At 40.8% G+C, this 17941-nt stretch overlaps 1 protein-coding gene across 1 annotated transcript in view; it reads left to right on the forward strand.

Moving 5' to 3' along the window:
- Window positions 1-818: 818 nt before the first annotated feature.
- The window catches only part of COL6A1 (collagen type VI alpha 1 chain), a 69528-nt gene continuing 52405 nt past the window's right edge, over window positions 819-17941 (forward strand). Inside the window, exons 1-2 of the mRNA XM_089680865.1 lie at window positions 819-1137; window positions 13536-13665. Of these exons, the coding sequence (XP_089536991.1) occupies window positions 966-1137; window positions 13536-13665 (302 nt within the window). The 5' untranslated portion in view covers window positions 819-965. The remainder of the gene's footprint in view (window positions 1138-13535; window positions 13666-17941) is intronic.

A 17941-nucleotide genomic window follows, 5' to 3' on the forward strand; every position in this document is an offset into this window, starting at 1 on the left:
TTTCACGTAAACCAAATTATTTACATGTATTGGTATTTTTTTTTAAAGACAGAATACATTTGTCCTAAACTTATGACGAAATCTGATTTTTAAAATGTTTGTTTTATAGTAAAAAGTCAAAAATATTGTTTTTTTCCCTAAATCGTTGGTCTTTTTTTGTTTATAGCGCAAAAATATCAATAAAAGATAATAAAAGATCAAATATCACCAAAAGAAACCTCTATTTGTGGGGAAAAGGACATACGTTTCATTTGGGTGCAGAATTGTATGACCGCACAATTGTCAGTTAAAGTAACGCAGTGCTGAATCACAAAAATGGCCTGGTCAGGAAGTGGGGTAAATCCTTTGAAGGGTAAGTGGTTAAACAAAGTTAAAAAAAGAACAGACTTAATGGCTGGATCACCAGCAGAAAATAAAGGAATAAAATAGAGAAGTAATGCGATCACATCATCTAAAAACTGGTAAACTGCAATATTTTACAGATTTGTTTTTTGAGTTTAATACTACTATGACTGAAGAAGCTTAAGTTATGATTGGTTGTTTGATATGGTTGGTTGGATGTGCAGCTGCTCCAGTTGTGACAAATTGCCCCTTTTGTAGGACACATGATGTATGAGGAATGCATCGTCAGCATCACTTCAAATATGCTTCTTGAGTTATTTTTCCTCTCCTTGAATTTTGGCCTTACAACTTCTTTGTCAGAATCAGGCACATAGGAACACAGCTCCCTAGGAAAGCCCTCCTTTCCTCTAATATCATCCCCTCCATTTGTATCACTCCACCCTTTTCATCCCAGCACTCCCCTTCATCAGAAACAGCAGCACTCCCCTGTTCCCTGTGAGCTCAGCACTCCCCCCTCCCTGGACCTTGTCTGTGAGTTCTCTCTCCCTTCTAGCTCAGCATTCTCTTCTTAGGCGCTCACTGAAACCTTGCTTCCCCTCCTGCTTGGGATACAGGGGAGAACTATGAAGATGCTGCGGGGAGACCTCCCGCTCACGCTGCTGCACCTCTTTCTTCTTCTAGGGGGTGGTGCAGCACAACAGGGGGAAGTGCCCAACAAAGTCCCCCCAGAACCTGGCACTGGACCTGGTACCAATATCATCTTCCCTGAGATTGAAAAGACTTCATCTTACCAAGGTAATAACTGAGAAAGTACAATGCTGTCACTTTAACATAACTCTTCTCAAAGCAACTTTTTCATAGAACAGATTGTATCTCCAGGCTGAGAACGCCTATTCATCCTGAATCACTTGCTGACTGCCAGTACAGGCGTGCAAGGCTTTTTTTTTATTCCATCTCTGCTTTTTTACAGGTCCTAGGCTTCAGTGCATGCTGTGTCTTGTAGTCCTTTAGCCACTAACCAATTGCTGACCCGTAACTACTTGGAAGGATTACATTTCGATCATGATTTCAAATTTGGTTATCTGGTTTGAACAACTTTAATATTTTAGGTTTACTTTTATTGCTTTAAATAAAAGAATGAAAAAAAACCCTAATTATCTGTAATCCATCTTTTATTAGGGGCAATAATGTAACTTTATACCGAAAACTCACAAACACAAAGCAATCTGACATTTTATGGATAAGTAATATCTGTAATATACCTACCTCCATAATATGACAGATTATGGTTTCGACTAGCAAGGTCATAGTGGGAGGGGCATCAGGAAAAATGGGCCTTTGCCAGAACAGTGGGAGGAGCCAAACAAATGGTGTTCAAATATTTTCCTGTTAGATGAAGTAGGTGGAGCTATACATATAGTTCATTATTTTAAGAAAATATATATAAAAATTTAAATATATTGCTATAAATATATAAAATAAGAAATATATTACTATCTCAATACAATACATTACACACTCAAATAAAAGTTTAAAATGTTTGCAAATGTGATTTTTGTAGACATTTTTGTAATGAGATATTGGTGTTGGCAGACAAAAGTTCTGCTATTCCTGATATTTCTGTTGATTTGACAAAATGTACTATTGTGTCTCATTCTTAACATCAGCAATCCAGTAACTCGTTTATGTATTGACAATTAATTGTATAATCTCTAATCAATATTAATGTAGCATTTAATTGGATGTTTTTATTGTTGCAAAAGAAAGCATTTGAAGACATCAGCCTATTTTTTTATTGTGCTCATATGTTTATATGCTCATAAACTGCCCTTTAGTTGGCTGCATGATGTATGGTTACATGTGCATTTAAATACACATGAAATATTCATGATATGATTTGTAACCACCAGTAAATATTACAATCTAATAAAAAAAAAGGTCTATATAATCTCAGCCACCAGTGGGCCTCCACTTTCTGAGAAGTCCTATCAGGCTGGGCATACAGAGACTTGCAGTACCTTAGGATCTGCAGGGCCACAATTTTATTCCTAGCAGGGTATCAATGAATATTAGTCGTAGGCCTAAAATATAAACCAATCAGATTTTATTTTCTATTTTATTTTATTTTTTTCATAGGCTTTTTTGAGTTTGGGCAAGGACACAGGGACCCCATGATCCCCTATTGCCTGGGAGCCCCATGAGTTGTCAGTCCGCCCCTGATCCTACTGAAGTAGGCAATGAGTTTTGCACTGTAATATGCAATGTTCCCTATTCAAGTGTCTCGCAATGCCATGGGTTGGGCTTGCTTGCTTTACATATTTTGTGTTTTCTGGGATCAACTTCTTGATAAAAAATAAATTAAAATAAATTAAAAAAAATAAAAGATAATAAAACTTAAATAAAAAAGTTTTTATTGCTGTTAGATAAAAAGGTTTTTATTGCTGTCCCTGTTTCATTTGGAAAGATTTCCCCTTGTGTCCAATTGCAGTGACTTCCTGTCATACCCCATCACACAGGGTGTCACTTGGGACACGAAGTAAGAGACATTCACCCAGCTTGTACATAACAACAAAAGGGCACTTAGAGTGTATAACTTGAAGTACACTGAAATATGTGTTGTACATCATTGTGTTTTTTTCCTTGATGTTCTTTCTATATATTTGCATTTACCTTCACTGGTATTATTATACAGGATTTATATAGTGCTCTGTTCGCTTAGAGCTTTATGTTTGATACAAAAGTCATTTATTTATTAAAGTCCAGTAAACAACAACAATCATTCATAAGTATGACTAATTCACAATGACTATGGCACATTGCTTAAACCTGAAGTCTGGATGATTTGTTATGATTAAATGCCCATCTCTGGGAATAAAATGGAGTTTTGTTTAGACAATAGACTGGTTTACGTCAGCAATGGCCTGAATAAGGATTCATTCTGTAATGGGCTTGTCATTCTCTTCAGCTTCAGGGTTTCAATCACTCCTGCCAAAGAGCACATCCAGGTCCTTGACCTCACTTTTATCCAATATTGTTAATACAGTACAGCCTGGTTTGGGCCTGCACAAGCCTGTGATTGGATGATAAGCAGCAGCATACCAATGATGTCATCATAATGCTCTCTCTTCCTTAGGTCTATGTTAGATTTACAGCCTTATGCAATGCAATATAATCTGACTGGCTTATATTACTGCCATTTCCTCTCCTCCCTGTGTCCCTGAGTCTTACTGTACTAGGAGTTACCAGACAGTAAAATAGAGATTTATTTAGGTATTTTTTAAAAAAGATTTTTCCTATTTATTATAGAACCGATATAAAGGTGGACCTTTAATATTTTTATATACTTTTGTATTAAAAATGAGGTTAAGTGTTAAGGTTAATAAATAGAGTTAAAACAGGAGTACTCACAGGAGTACACTTACTTTTGTTCTCCTATGACCCAGAATGAGCTGATAGCGGGTTATTGGTACACCGGAACCAGCTGGGCCTGCCTCCTCTCCTACCCAGCGCTCCAGTGAGAACAGAGAGCGAGGACTGACAGTCACTGCTCTCCTCTCAGAGCAGACCTAGAATTTAATGATCAACAGTCATGTAATCACTCAGTTCTTGGCCTTAGGAACGATGTCGGACAGCTGCAACATCACAACGATGCTGCAACACAGATGATGCTGCAGCATAGAAGTGAGGATGGATGTTTATTTTTTTATAAGCACATACTTTTCTTTTAAGTCATAGGATAAGGTTAAAGCCTAAGTGTAGTAAAAATGAAACACACTGTTTACTCTCGTAAATATTGCCTATTCCATCTCAGAATGGACCTAACACAAGGGACATGACTTGGTATTAATTAACTGTGTCCCTTGAGCTGATGACTTCTGGTTTCCTTAAAATTTTCCTCTATTCATGCTCTCCCCTACTCCCGCCACTGTAATCTTCTGGGGTTAAAAATGCTGAGGGAACCTTCACTTGCACTCATTAGGAGTTCCTGATTATTGCTGCCCTGTTTGCCTAGCTCCTCCATTCATAAAAGCTGTACTGCAGATTCTATAAATGAAACAGTATCTCTGTTTAGTATTTACCCCTAAAGGAGCCACTAATGTATGGGTCCCCTGATTCTGGATGACAACGATCCTCCCAGCAGTGCCACACCTTCTGACACACCAAGGCTGATGAAGGAGAATTTATTTAGGAAATACTTCTAACAAGTCAACAATAACAGATTTGCCACGGCAATTAGTGATAATAAGCAAGTTTGTACAACACCACAGACAATAAAAATACCACGTGTCTCTGCACATGAACCCTGAGTCTAGGGGGTCCTAACTAAAGGGGTGGTATTGGAAGCTAAATGGTACTTGTGTCTTTCAAAACCTCTTCCACTGGCCAGTGTAGTATTAAGCGTTGGGGCCCATAGTGCTTCGTTGGAGCACTCAAGTTTCCAAACTTTGCCCCAGGTTAGGGTGATGCTGACCCTACAAAAGGTGCATACGAAAGTTGTGGCCTGCGGCCTCTCATCACTTTGCACTATGCACTGTGTTACGCCTCCTCCTGCTCTCTGGTACCTGGAACAAGTGACATTGGTGGCTACTCTGGACATTGTAGTTTCAAACTCTCATGGAATCTGTAAAGCCCCTTTCCTCTGGCCCACTGGATCTCTCTGTTGGCTGTGGCCTCCATGCAAATGTGGAGGTACAGTCTCTCTCTCATGACAGCCAGCATCTCTGACTCATTAGCCCTCCTCACTTCTCTCATTTCACACGTGAGACTGCCCTGGGCCTGCAGAGATAATGACTGTAATATTCCCAGTGTTAGCCTGGTTGGGCAGTTGTGGGCAGGGAGAACCGCAGGCCAAAGCTACATATGAATAGAAGGGGCGGAACTTTCAATCATCCGCCGTCCTTAATTCAGAGATCCACTTTCATTCATAAAAACTGTAGTACCACCTACTATGAATAGAATAGCTGGGAGGAAAGAGCGGACATAGTTGGGCACTTTTGCTAAGTGCAAATGGCAGCTCCCTTAGTTCTTACAGCACCTGACACACCGATAGATTGTGGAGACAGAGATGGAGGGTTGATTGATGAAAAAAAGTGTCCCAATAGCACCAGAGACACTGCTTATTAATAGCAAGTCATGTCCCATGTGATGAATTTTCATTTTTTATTTTGACTAAACTTACGTTTTAATTGTTAGGGGTTTGTTCAGTTTAAGGTCAGGGGTTATGTTTTAGTGTTGGGGTGAGGGTATTTATTAATTTGTGAAGGTAGGTGTTATGTTAAAGTTAGGGGAGAGACTGGTTAAGGGTTAGAGTAACAGTAAGGGCATAATTCACATCTAAGCATTTTATTATGGTGTTTTAAAAATCCTGCTTGCTACATTTTTGGTGCAGTTCTGTATGAGTGCATCTCTCAAATAAACTAATTTTACCTCATGTAAAAAACAAAAACACTATTAAAAAGACCACAGATATGTGAATGTGCCCATATTAAGAATAGATGATGAGCAGAGGTAGCAGGGGCATGGGTGCTTATTGTGAAATTCCAGTTTGTCCTTGGCACCATAACTCCCATTCACAAATGTCTTGTGCTAGCTTTTGGTGGTTGGAAATTGAGGCATTAATCCACTACTGTTTGTAATTCCCTTTTAAATAGAGAGGCTAACATTGCTATTTCCATCTTTTGAAATTGTTAATTGAAAAGGTTTTCTTCGGTTGGCGGGTTTTTGCGACCATAGAGGCCCCATACCTAGGATAGTATTTCAGGAGCAACATCACCTCCCCACTAAGGAACTCTATCGCATCTCACAAATAACCCACTTTCTTCATACCCTTAAACACACCAGTTACTTGTCCTCATTGACTCCAATGGAACATCTCTGTAGAACTCTAGGTAAACGCATTGGTCATATATCCATGATATATGCTATCTTACTAATAGATTCCTCCAAGTTACCCTATATGGAATGCTTGGAAAAAGACCTGGGGGAAGTATTACAGGTGATGGAGTGGAATAAACTGATGCAGCTTAATTAAAAAAATATATATCAATACTTCATTGATCAAAGCTAATTATAAGGTTTGTTTGCGGTGATATTTGGTACCCTCCCGCTTGGCATCTTTTGTTCAGGGTGGCCTCCTCCAGCTGTTTTCGTGGCTGCAGACAGGAGGGAACGGTTCTCCATACGTGGTGGACCTGTAGCAAAGTAAAGCAATTCTGGATTCGCACATATAATTTTATATATTCACTTACCCAGGTTAATTTTATCAAATCTCCACTTCAGGCCCTCCTGGGGAAGCCGGTGGAAGGCATACCCGGATATGTGAGACGCCTGATTGCATTTATATTTACTACAGCCAGAATATCCATAGCACGCTCCTGGCGGCCCCCCTTGGTATCCCTTGACCTCCTGAAGGCCAAGCTGACTTGGATTATGGTCAATGAACGTTTGACCGCTATTCTTCATGATAGAGTGGCCTACTTTGAAAAAACCTGGGATCCTTGGATGAAATATCTCTCAGCACCATCCGAGGCTGGATGGTGGACAATATGGGAAATCTATAAACAGTTCATGTCTTGTACCCTGCGCCTGGCTGCCCGCCAGTTCCTCCCCACCACGCGTCCTTTCTTTCTCCCTCTTTATTCTTCTTCTATTTCTCTTTTCACTCTTCCCTTTTTCCCTCTTCATTTCTTTCCCTTTATGTTTCTTTCCCTGGTATTGGATATAGTTAACTAAAGGCCATGGGGGGTGTCTCCCCTTATGGCATGCTGATCATTGGAGGGTAGTCGACCCTCCATACAGGTCATGGTAGTCTCTGATGCCAGGCCTGACAAAAAGTTTCACTTTATTTTTCATTTTCTCCTTTACCATATTGTTACGGGCCTTGTACTTATAAGTCCCAATGGGTCCCTTTTAGCTATCATTGACTGACAATTGTCCTGGAATATTGTATTTTGTGCATTGTTTGTATCAGCCCAGATGGGTAGCAGTTTGTGGAAAAATGGATGTATAATTTTCTGGACTGGCTTGTAACCCCTTCTTTTCTAAGATAAAAGGAATAAACATCATTGAAATGAAAATGCTAATTGAGCGTTAGTCATGTTAATCAATTGGCTTGAATACTTTTTAAATCACTGACCTGAAACAAGTAGAAAAATAAGGAGAGGAGTTACGATATTATTCTGTCCTCATTGGTAGGCTGCAAATTCCATGTCACTGTCTTAGAAAGTACTGAAACCAGAAGATCAGCATGTCTGTCAGATACAGGGCTGTTCCACCAATTGATGCAGCCAGCCACCTTAGGTGGCACTCATAGAGGCACACTGGGAGGCAGCACTGTGGCAGAAGTCACCATACTGGACACTCCATCTTCAGTGCATCTCAGTAACACTGAACCTGAGAAAATCATAGGCTTAGCATTACTGAGCTCCCTGCCTGGCCACTACGCTTGTCACACATCAGACACAGTGGCCAAGCATCTTCAGTGCTGCGGGACCTGTTAACAGTGAAGGCTCTGAGTAACTGAGCTGACTGCCTGTGTGTGTGTGTGTAGGCACATACACACACACATATACGCACATGCAGCATTACCGCTGCCTGAGGCGGCCATCATAGCCATTGGGGGGAGGCCTCCACAGGAGACATCCTCCCGCAGCACGACCCTGGTCAAATAATTAGCAAGAACATCAGCAATGGCAGTCCCCTCATATCTCTGGTTTCCTTTAGAGCCTCTTTGCAAATTGTAAGTACCAGTAGAGTTTCTATAATTCTACCCATGTAATTCAATGCAGATATAATTATGTATGTAACAATAGATCTGCCTATACTGGCAAGGAAATTGGCTAAAAAAATAAAGCCATGGAGAAAATGAAGTATAGACGTTGTTGGTTGTGGCCATTCATTATATCATCTGATATTTCTGACTAAAATAAAAGATATAAGTTTCAAGCAGGCAACAGGACCATATTTCACTTGTGCTCCACCCCACCCCCAAAACACATATGGCACTTTAAAGTGGTTCTAAAGGCTGATGGTTTTTTTTAACTTCATGCATTGCATGCATAAAGGTAAAAAATCTTCGGTTTGCAGCCCCCCCCCCCAATACTTACTTGAGCCCCATTTCAATCCAGCAATGTGCATGAGAGCCATGGATCTCCTGGGTCTCTTTCCCTCATTGGCTGAGACACAGCAGCAGGAGCCATTGTTCAAATTCCTGATAGGCACACGACATCTAGGAAAACAACATTTCCCACACACTTGAGTCAGCAAACAGGGTGTGCAGCTTTTTTTGTGTTTGTATTTTATTGTTGGGTATAGATTGGATAGGGTCAGGCTGAGCCTGTGGATACTCCAGTAACTGTAAACTTGAAATTGAGGACACTAACTCTGCACTAAGACTTCAGGATATAGACATCCCCTTTGAAGTGTATAGATGAACAGCAATGAACAGGAATCCCAAAACAGGAATGCAGTCCGGAATGTATAGAGTAGTGGCAAATGTACTCCCAGGAGTGCTAAGGAAAGTCTTTAGATCCAAAAGGGTAGTACTCACTGTTTCCTGATTTCCAAGCAGCCATGTGTAGGGTCAGTCAACATGGTCAGTCAACATCTGCACTCTAGCAGCCTGGATCTTTGAGAGGCTTTCAGAGAATGCTCCAGGAGAATAGGACAGGGATTCTCCAGCCAGACTGTAGCTGGGACACCACAAAGTGCTGGTAGTTCCACACAGATTTCTCAGGGATGCCATAGCCCTCAGTCTAGGTCTTACTCCCCCAGGAACAAGAGCTATTTCTGCTCTGGACTCTGGCCTATTTATACCTCACTCAGCCCCCTGCTGGTCACCTGGGATTATTGACCAGGGATTGGTTGGGGTCATGATTCTCCCACCCACTATGTCTCCTGAGAGACAGGTGAAATTAATTGAGCCTATACCTATAGAGCCCAGAACAGACCTAACTAAGCTAATATTGCTCTGTCTGGTTACAGGGAGGCCAAAAACTAGATTTAGCAAAACAGTAGCTCTATGGGGCTCTACACATGCATAGCACTGTAAAGCCTTCTTAGAACAGGAGGCTCTGTTTTATGCACTGGGATGGCTGGTCAGCAAGCCCAGACCGGGATCTAACAGTCACCTGGCCAAGATCTACTGGTAGATCATAATCTACTGGTTGCTGACCCCCGCTGTAGCGCATGGAAACTATGACTTCTATGGAGTAGCACTTGATACTCAACGAGACGCTACCTGTATTGTTATACTATAATGTAAATACTGTGAAGCCCAATCCCCAAATACCTCTATCAAGCGTGTATTGCTGTCTGTAACTCATTGGAGAGATTTCTCCTCACTTCCTGTTCCTGTGACATCAAGACAGAAAATTAGGAGAATAGCTGTCATCTAGACAGGAAGATGCAGACAGAAATAACAACCTGACATAGGTTCTAACTATTCCCTGTTACAAAAAAAATCTGTTGTAATCTGTATCCCAGTATATTGGAATAACAGTATAATACTGAATGTATACAATATGTAAAGTATTAGTGTGAATGGAGTCTGAAAAAATAATTGGAGGAGCACTGTTGGAGAAAGAGTCAATGTTTTACTTTCAGCTGGCATTTATTGCATAGTTACATTAACCCAGCTTGGACCAATGCAAGTATGTGTGTGTCATACCTGTGTGATCCCTCTAGAAGCTGGAAATCACTAAAGAAGGCATCTCTGGCATCTCTACTTTAGTGATCTTCACTAGCTTCCAGGTTTCATACTGAGTGGTAGCCCTGCTGCATTGTGAACACAGGAGGTCGGCCATTTGGCATGGGCTCCATTCAGAGAATGCTTTGCATCCAAGGGGCGTGGCTTAGAAGAAATGCAAGGCTGAGGCCATTCTCCTTCCTCCCCACCTGTTGAGCTAGTGGTGTGAGGTATCTCTCATTCCCTCAAAGCTTTCTTTGATTGGATAAAGTGGAGAGGTGTTCACAATGTATCAGGGCAACCGCCCAGAATGGGACCAAGAAGCTAGTGGAGATTACTGTGTTGGTTGAATTTTTGTGTCTGTTACAATGATTTCCATCTTTTAGAAGGATCCCAAAGGTATGGTACATGCATAGTTTCTTTGGTCCAAGCTGGACCAATGTGACTATGTAAAATATGTCACATTTGGAATTCCAATTTAGCTAGTAATAACCAGACAGAGGTTCTCGATCTTTCACTTTGTACTGACTTTTTTATTTGTTGCTCTCTGTGTCCCCACTGAAATAATTTTCATCACTTGTTGTTCAGACAGGAAGCTAGTGTAAATCTTCCCAAGAGGGAAACAGACTTCTGGTATAAAAGTTTTTTTTCGAAAAACAATCACAAAGTACAAGCTGAAAAAATAAGTCCTGTGCAGGGGATCAAGCCAATTAGAAAAACATACGATTACAAAGGTAGCACAATTTTTGGAATGTTCCGTCGCCATAAGTAAAAATCTGTGTCTGGGCACAGTGGCCCAGGGCTGAATGAAGCAGGTGGGGAGGGACTTCCCATTCCTTGGTGGAGAAAAAGAAAAAGAAAGAAAATTTATAGACAAATGGGGGGCAAGAGGAGTCAGAGGGAAGGAGAAGAAAGGGAGGTGAGAAAAGGCAAAAAATAGTCAGGAGAAAGAGAATAGGAAGAAAAGCAGGACTTGGTAGGAGGAGAAGAAGGTACCTGCAAATTAGATGGTGCTCCACAATGATCAGAAATACCCAGAGTGGTCCGACTGGGGCAGAGTGGGAGGACATAAGACCACCATGGGCACCACACATTGAAGAATTTGGAGTGAGAGTCATGAAGTTTTCTGGTAATTTTCTCGTGGACCATGAGGGAAATCAAAATGCCCTTTGCCTCTGCGAACCCCACCAAGGGCTTCCTGCAAGCCTTGGCAATGGCACGCTTTACAGCTGTGAAAAGGTACTTAGTCATCTACTACTGATGGAAAAAAAGGCCTGGGAGAGGGCAGTGAAGGAGTGCATAGTGTGCATCCTTGCAGAAGGGCACATGAAATAAAATGAAAAGGAGAGCGTAGACCCTCGACTAAAATCCCACCAGGCAGGGGCAGGACCACCAAATATGGATTTCATCTCAGCACAAAACAGACTTCAATAAATATCTGAAAGTGTCTCTAACCTTTGCACGTTCTGTTGAAATCTAAAATAAAGTTTTGACTGGAACTGCTAATTTTATGAAGGCACTCATACATATGCTTGTAGGAGATGCTAACTGTACACAAGAATATAGTACACTGCTAACAGGATTCAGGCCTGTACCAGACTATCTTGGACTCACACTCCTATAAGAAGCAATGACACAAACAGTCCTCAGAGCCATGTTACACACCCAGCCCCCAAAGCTGTGGGGTCTTGAGCACAGGAGAACACCCCCCCCCCCCCATTTTTCAACCACCCCCCAGCTGAGCCAAGTGCATACTAAATTCACCAGGTATAAGCCACAAATGAAGTGAATAAGAACAGTTGAGTTGAAGTCTTCCGTTTTCTTGCTTTTCTTTACTAAAGTGCAATAGGAAACTTTACAGTCCTTACTTCACCAAGCAGTACCCATTCTACATCCAGTGGTGTTCAACTCTTGCCCACTTTCAGGGTATTCTTGACTTGTCCTTGCTCTTTTTAAGTAAGCCCAATATGGAGAAGGTTTTTATGGCATTCGCCAGCTAGTGAAATTCATTATCTGGAACAAGCACAGCTGACAGCAGTAGGCCCCAGACGTTGCATGGGGGACCAAAAGAGGAACACTGCACTCCCTTGCCCTGACACCTCCCACTTCTCCAACCAACCTGCTACCTAGAGCCAGCTCTATTTATACTCTGTCTCAAAGGGGAAATAGATACTTCTAGTAGGCAAATAGAGAACCGCACCTCACCCAAAATACTAGGGAGAAGCAAAAGATGAAAACCTTCTTTTGCTACATAGCTCCCTTTAACATGTCAATTATCAGCAATGAATGCTGCTCTAATTTGCTCAGTAGGAGATTTCCTCCTATGTTTTGCATCCAAATATTATCCACAACGAGGATTGAGGATTTCTTGTGTCTTCCTTCTAATTGACTTGGCTTTACCCAAAAAATCCCATGGTTTGAGCTAAATTACCATTTTAATAAAGGAGAAAAGAGGACATTTGTTTCGGAACTGATTGGATAAAACCACCAAAAGGCCTGTGTTAATTTAAATTGGATAATATAGCTGTCAGGATGTCTTGAGATACCCTGCTTTAAAGTAGAAAATCCATTTTTTTTCTCTTTATGAATTTATGAAATTTTATTTGTTGTAATACTATATATACTGTATATGCACAATAAACCCTAATATGTACCTTCCCAATCATAAAAACATTAGTAATAATATCCCTCCTATGTTGCAATTTGATACATTTTCATCTAGTTTTTGCATAGATCCTAGCGATACTGTAGTGATTACTCCCTGCATGTCACAGTCAAGGGAATTAGAGGTCTATGCTATTTTCACAATTTTCCCCTAATGTTCTCATTTTGGCTAGTATAAAACTCATTGAGAGTTATGACAAAACTCAGGTAACAAAACCCTTGTCTCCAGGACTATAGAAACTGTGCACACCTGTAGGATTACATCCTTTTGTATAAGCTCATCCGTTTATGCTTCAGTTGTAAAACAAATGCTAGAATGTGCTATTAGATAAAGCTTGCTGTCTGCTTTATGTTAACAGCTAAGTGTACAGACCAGGGGCGGACTGACCATTTGGAAACTCGGGCACTGCCCGTAAGCCCGGGCTAAGTAGGGGCCCCATGAGATGCCCCTGGTACCTTTTTCATAGGCTTTTTTGAGTTAGGGCAAGGACACGGACCCCATGATCCCCTATTGCCCGGGGGCCCCATGAGTTGTCAGTCCGCCCCTGGTACAGACCAGAAAATACCAAAAGAGATAGTTCATTGTTTTTTGCACTGTAGTAAATCTTACCAATACACAGACACTTCCCCCTATGGTTATCTTGATTAATCAAGTCAAAAAATGTCCAGAGGTGGCCAGGTAAGGAAAGCAAAATAAAAGAAAAAGGTATTACAGTTAGTAAGGCACGAGATTTCATACTGCCCTTGGCATTGGCCTATGAGTGTCTAATGGTACATACAGCCATAGGTTTCCTCTTTGAAGGTTTATAATCTCATATATCATGAGTACAATTTTCTTTTTTAGACTGTCCAGTGGATATCTTCTTTGTTTTGGATACATCTGAAAGTGTTGCTCTCCGTGTGAAACCGTTCAAGACTCTCGTGACTCAAGTCAAGGACTTTACCAAAAGATTCATAGATAAACTCACAACAAGGTAAAGACTTCAAGTCAAATTTGGTATACATCTCTGTGACTACATATCCTTTACCACCAAACATTATCAGTCAATTGTTTTATTTAGAGGAAAATCTATTAGAATCTGTCATGACGCAAAAGACATACAATATAATAATTCTGGGGCAGCTATGTTGTATATCAGCCAAGGATTAGCTGCTTCCACCACTGACTCTGTGTTTGGTTATAACAGGTTCCTTAAAAATTTGGTTATAACAGCCTTTAAAAATCAGGTGTGGCTTTACAGTGAAGCTAAAAGGTGACCAGACTTTGTCAACGCCACCATCATCATTCTCTTGGCCACTGCTTTCCTATTTTTAAGATGCTCAGATTTATCTAGTGGCTTTTACTTCCCCTTTACATTAACAAAATGAACCTCCTTGTCTTCACTTCTTCTTGTGCTACATCTCAACACCATACAGGTTCTCAACAGGAACACTGCAGAGAGTTAGACCCTGGCCTTGGCATTCCTCCCCTCTTAGCAATAAAAGGAATGTTTAGTATTTTAAATATTTTTTTTTTCAGCAATACATGTAAAAACATCAGCTTGATGTATATAATTTTATCAAAGTACATGAATGTTTTGAAAATATTGTTTTTGTGTATATTGCGTAATTGTATATCTTTCTGGGGGAAGCCATTTTTATGTGTTAAGTACTAAAAGAGAAGTAGGGCTTTCCTTTCCCCATTTATATTTACCTAGGTGGATGCAGCATCGGTCTGATGCTGCATCTGTCCCCTGCCAGGTCTCAGTGTGAAAACTGAGTCACAGTTGTCTGCTCAGCCCACCCAGTGCTCACTGAAGTGCTGGGATGTGGATGGGGAGGGAGCGACTGGCTCAGGTTCTCAGTGCTTCACTGAGAGGCTGAGCCTGGAGCCTCTCCAGACTCTGGGGTGGATCCTGTCTTTGAAGTCAGGATCTTTCCCCAGCCTGGACTGGCTGAGTGATGTTAGCCGACAGTGGGCTTCAGTCCGTTGTCAGCTGAAAATGGGTCACAGGAGTGCAGAAGGAACTGCACACCTTTGATCCACAAGAGAAGTACAGCCAGAAAAGCTTTGGCTGTACTCCTTTAAGACTCTGCTTCTTTCTGCTGCATTGAAAACCCAGGCAGTGTTATCAGCCCTGCCCAATTCACCTTTGTGAAATACAGAACAATCCCCCCCCCCCCCCCATGTTATGGCAATATGGAGTGGGAGTGTTCTGTAATCCAGATCAGAACCCAGCAGAATTACACCACATCTCCTTCATAGACAACATACAGTAACTGCACATTGTCACTCTGACACAAGAAGTCTTTTATTGGCAGGATTATCTGGCAGGACCAAAAAAAATAAAAAAAAACAAAAACCTCAACAAAGGGGATTAATTTAGATACAGTAGATTAAATTACATACTGCAGAAAATATGCTATAAATTCTCTTTGTATGTCAGCATATTCTGTAATATAAAGATGAGTGGGCATTCATGCTATAGTTGTCTATACTGATAAACCTAGTTAGCTGCTTAAACAGCCTAACCAACCTTCATCAGCTACCATTGGTTAAGGATTTTCTTCCTGCTGTGTTGCATATTGAAGTTAAAGGCTTTTCATTGGTCCTAGAGGCAATTGAGCACTTTAAGGGGGAAGTTCATTTTGACGACAATGGCACAAACAAATTTGGGATATCGAAAACTCTACTGTCTTTGCAAACCAAGGAGAACATTTTTAGCAGCAGAAGAGCTACTGTATATACTGTATCGTCTTGATCTTTTTCTTTGTTAAAATATTATAGAAATACAAGACATATTGCTTAAAATGCAATATCTCTAGGCTAAACCATAAGACAAATAATACTATGATCAAAAACAGTAATCTACAGAAATATCTGCATGAAGCTATACCAAAGCATACATTGAGTTACCAAGCTCAATATTACAATTACTGGACCTTGAATAGGTATTTTGTTTTGGAATTTCTGCACCACAAGTTAGCGAAACAAGCCAGGCATGGAGCATGTATAATTTTTCCAATGTGCTGGCTTTTATCACTAACCAAGGGGACAAAACAGTGGGATACCCAGTGTGCAGCTTTCTCCATACGTGACAGTATCTTGCCCAATGTATGACTTCTGTCCACAGGATTACAGTGTCACTTGGTAGCCCTTCAACCTGTACGAATATGGAAGAGAAACAGTGGTTTGCCATGTTAATTTTTGGAGCATTGAATGCTCTTGCAAAAGGGGCAGCTCCAGACATTTTTTTGCAGGTACTGTGCTGGTGCTAGATGTAGTGGAGGAGCCAAGTCCCTAATGCTCAAACGTACGTTATGTTAATGCAGACATCCCATATAAATAACTGTTTAGTCAGAAAATGATTAGTATTTATACTACAAAGTAAAGCAGAATTTCCATCACCGTATGTCATCTCAATTTGATTTCTATGATCCTCAGTGTAAGGGCTGCCAACCTCCTCCATAATTTCTTTTACTGACAAAAAATACATAGCACAGAGCAAATTTTTTACTGACAGTCTAAATGTGACAGAAGCCCATATTAAAAACTAAAACAATATTTTAATAGTTCAAACCAGTGGTCTTCAAACTGTGGCCCTTTGTTTGCCTTTATCTGGCCCTTGGGGCACCATTCCTCCCACTGATGAGAGTCACTATTTCTCTTACTGACACCAATTATGAGTCCCCATTCCTTCCACTGATACCAACAGTGGAGAATAATTTCTCGTAATGACTTGTGACAGTGATGGGGCACTATTCCTCCCATTGACACTAATAATGGGGCACTATTCCTCCCATTGACACTAATGATGGGGCACTATTCCTCTCATTGACACCAATGATGGGGCACTAGTCCTTCCATTGACACCAATGATGGGGCACTATTCCTCAAATTTACTCCAAAGATGGGGCACTATTCTTCCTAATCACACCAACGATGGAGCACTATTCTTCCCACTGACACCAATGTTGGGGCACTATTCTTCCACATACTCACCACAGGCATTATGTAATTTATTTTCTATTCCCACTGGCCATAGTCCTGCCCCACTAAAGTCTGAAGGACAATAAACTGGCCCTTTGTTTAGAAAGTTTTTAGGACCCCTGGTCTAAACAATATGTAGATGTTAACAGTACTCATAACAAGTACCGATAGAAAATGTAACAGTGAGAGTAACTAAATGGTTAATTAGGTGTTTTGAACTCAATGCTGCAGACCTCCCAACATCAGAACTTGGGAAAAAGAGACAGCTGGAGAAAAAAGAATAAGGGTGCAACACACTGTGCTCCCCGCAGCAATGAAGGACCATGGCATTAAATATTGGGCTTGGCTTAAAGAAGCGACTGAGCCTAATTATAGACTAAACTGTTTAAAGTCCACAGTCTTTGTACCCACAAAATGTCATAAATGAGAGCCTCACAGATACACATAAATCGAAAGGATTGTTTTAATAAAATAAAACAGAATATAGACAAGAAGCTTACACTTTAACTGAGCCTAGCTTGAAAACAATAGTTGCAAACTACACAGCAGCAAGCAACACATAACATAACATATACAGATCAGGTCTATGTAATGCTCTAAACAGCACATACAGTGTAACAGTCAGGGCTATGGAATGTACATTACAGTGTACAGAGTTCAGAGGTCGAGATTATGTTCTTACTTTCCTTTTCTTGTGGTTGGTGGTCATTGGAAGGATGAAGACCTAGTATCAAGTGTCTGGTGGGAGAAGAATGCATTGACACTGGTGGTTAGTAGAAGGAAGATTGCCCTGATGCACATGATTAAATCAGTTATTTTTAAAAACTGTAAAATCTGCATATCCCCTCTATTACATAGGTGGTCAATTTGACCCTGACTACCAATGTAATGGACATTTACACTGACCACCAATGTAACACGGACATTTGCATCAACCACTAGTGTAACGGGGGATTCTACACTGACCACCAACATAATGGTCAATTCTACAATGGCCACAAATGTAATGGGGTATTTGAAATGACCACCAATGTAAAGGGGGATTTATACACTAACCACCAATGTAAGGATGATTGATTACTGACCAATGAGCACCAATATGGGATTTACAATGACCACCAAAGGATGGGTGATTTCAAAATGACCACAAATTTAGGTTTGATTCTGCATGGAAGATCAATGTAAGGGCAATTCCACACTTATCACCAATGTAAGGGAGATTGTACACAGACCCCAAATGTAAGCAAAATGCTGTACTGACCACTAATGGAAGGGTGATT

The sequence above is a fragment of the Staurois parvus genome, unplaced genomic scaffold (genome assembly GCF_062004578.1).
Source record: "Staurois parvus isolate SC_StPar_1 unplaced genomic scaffold, SC_StPar_1.0 ptg000251l, whole genome shotgun sequence".
Lineage (NCBI taxonomy): Eukaryota > Metazoa > Chordata > Amphibia > Anura > Ranidae > Staurois > Staurois parvus.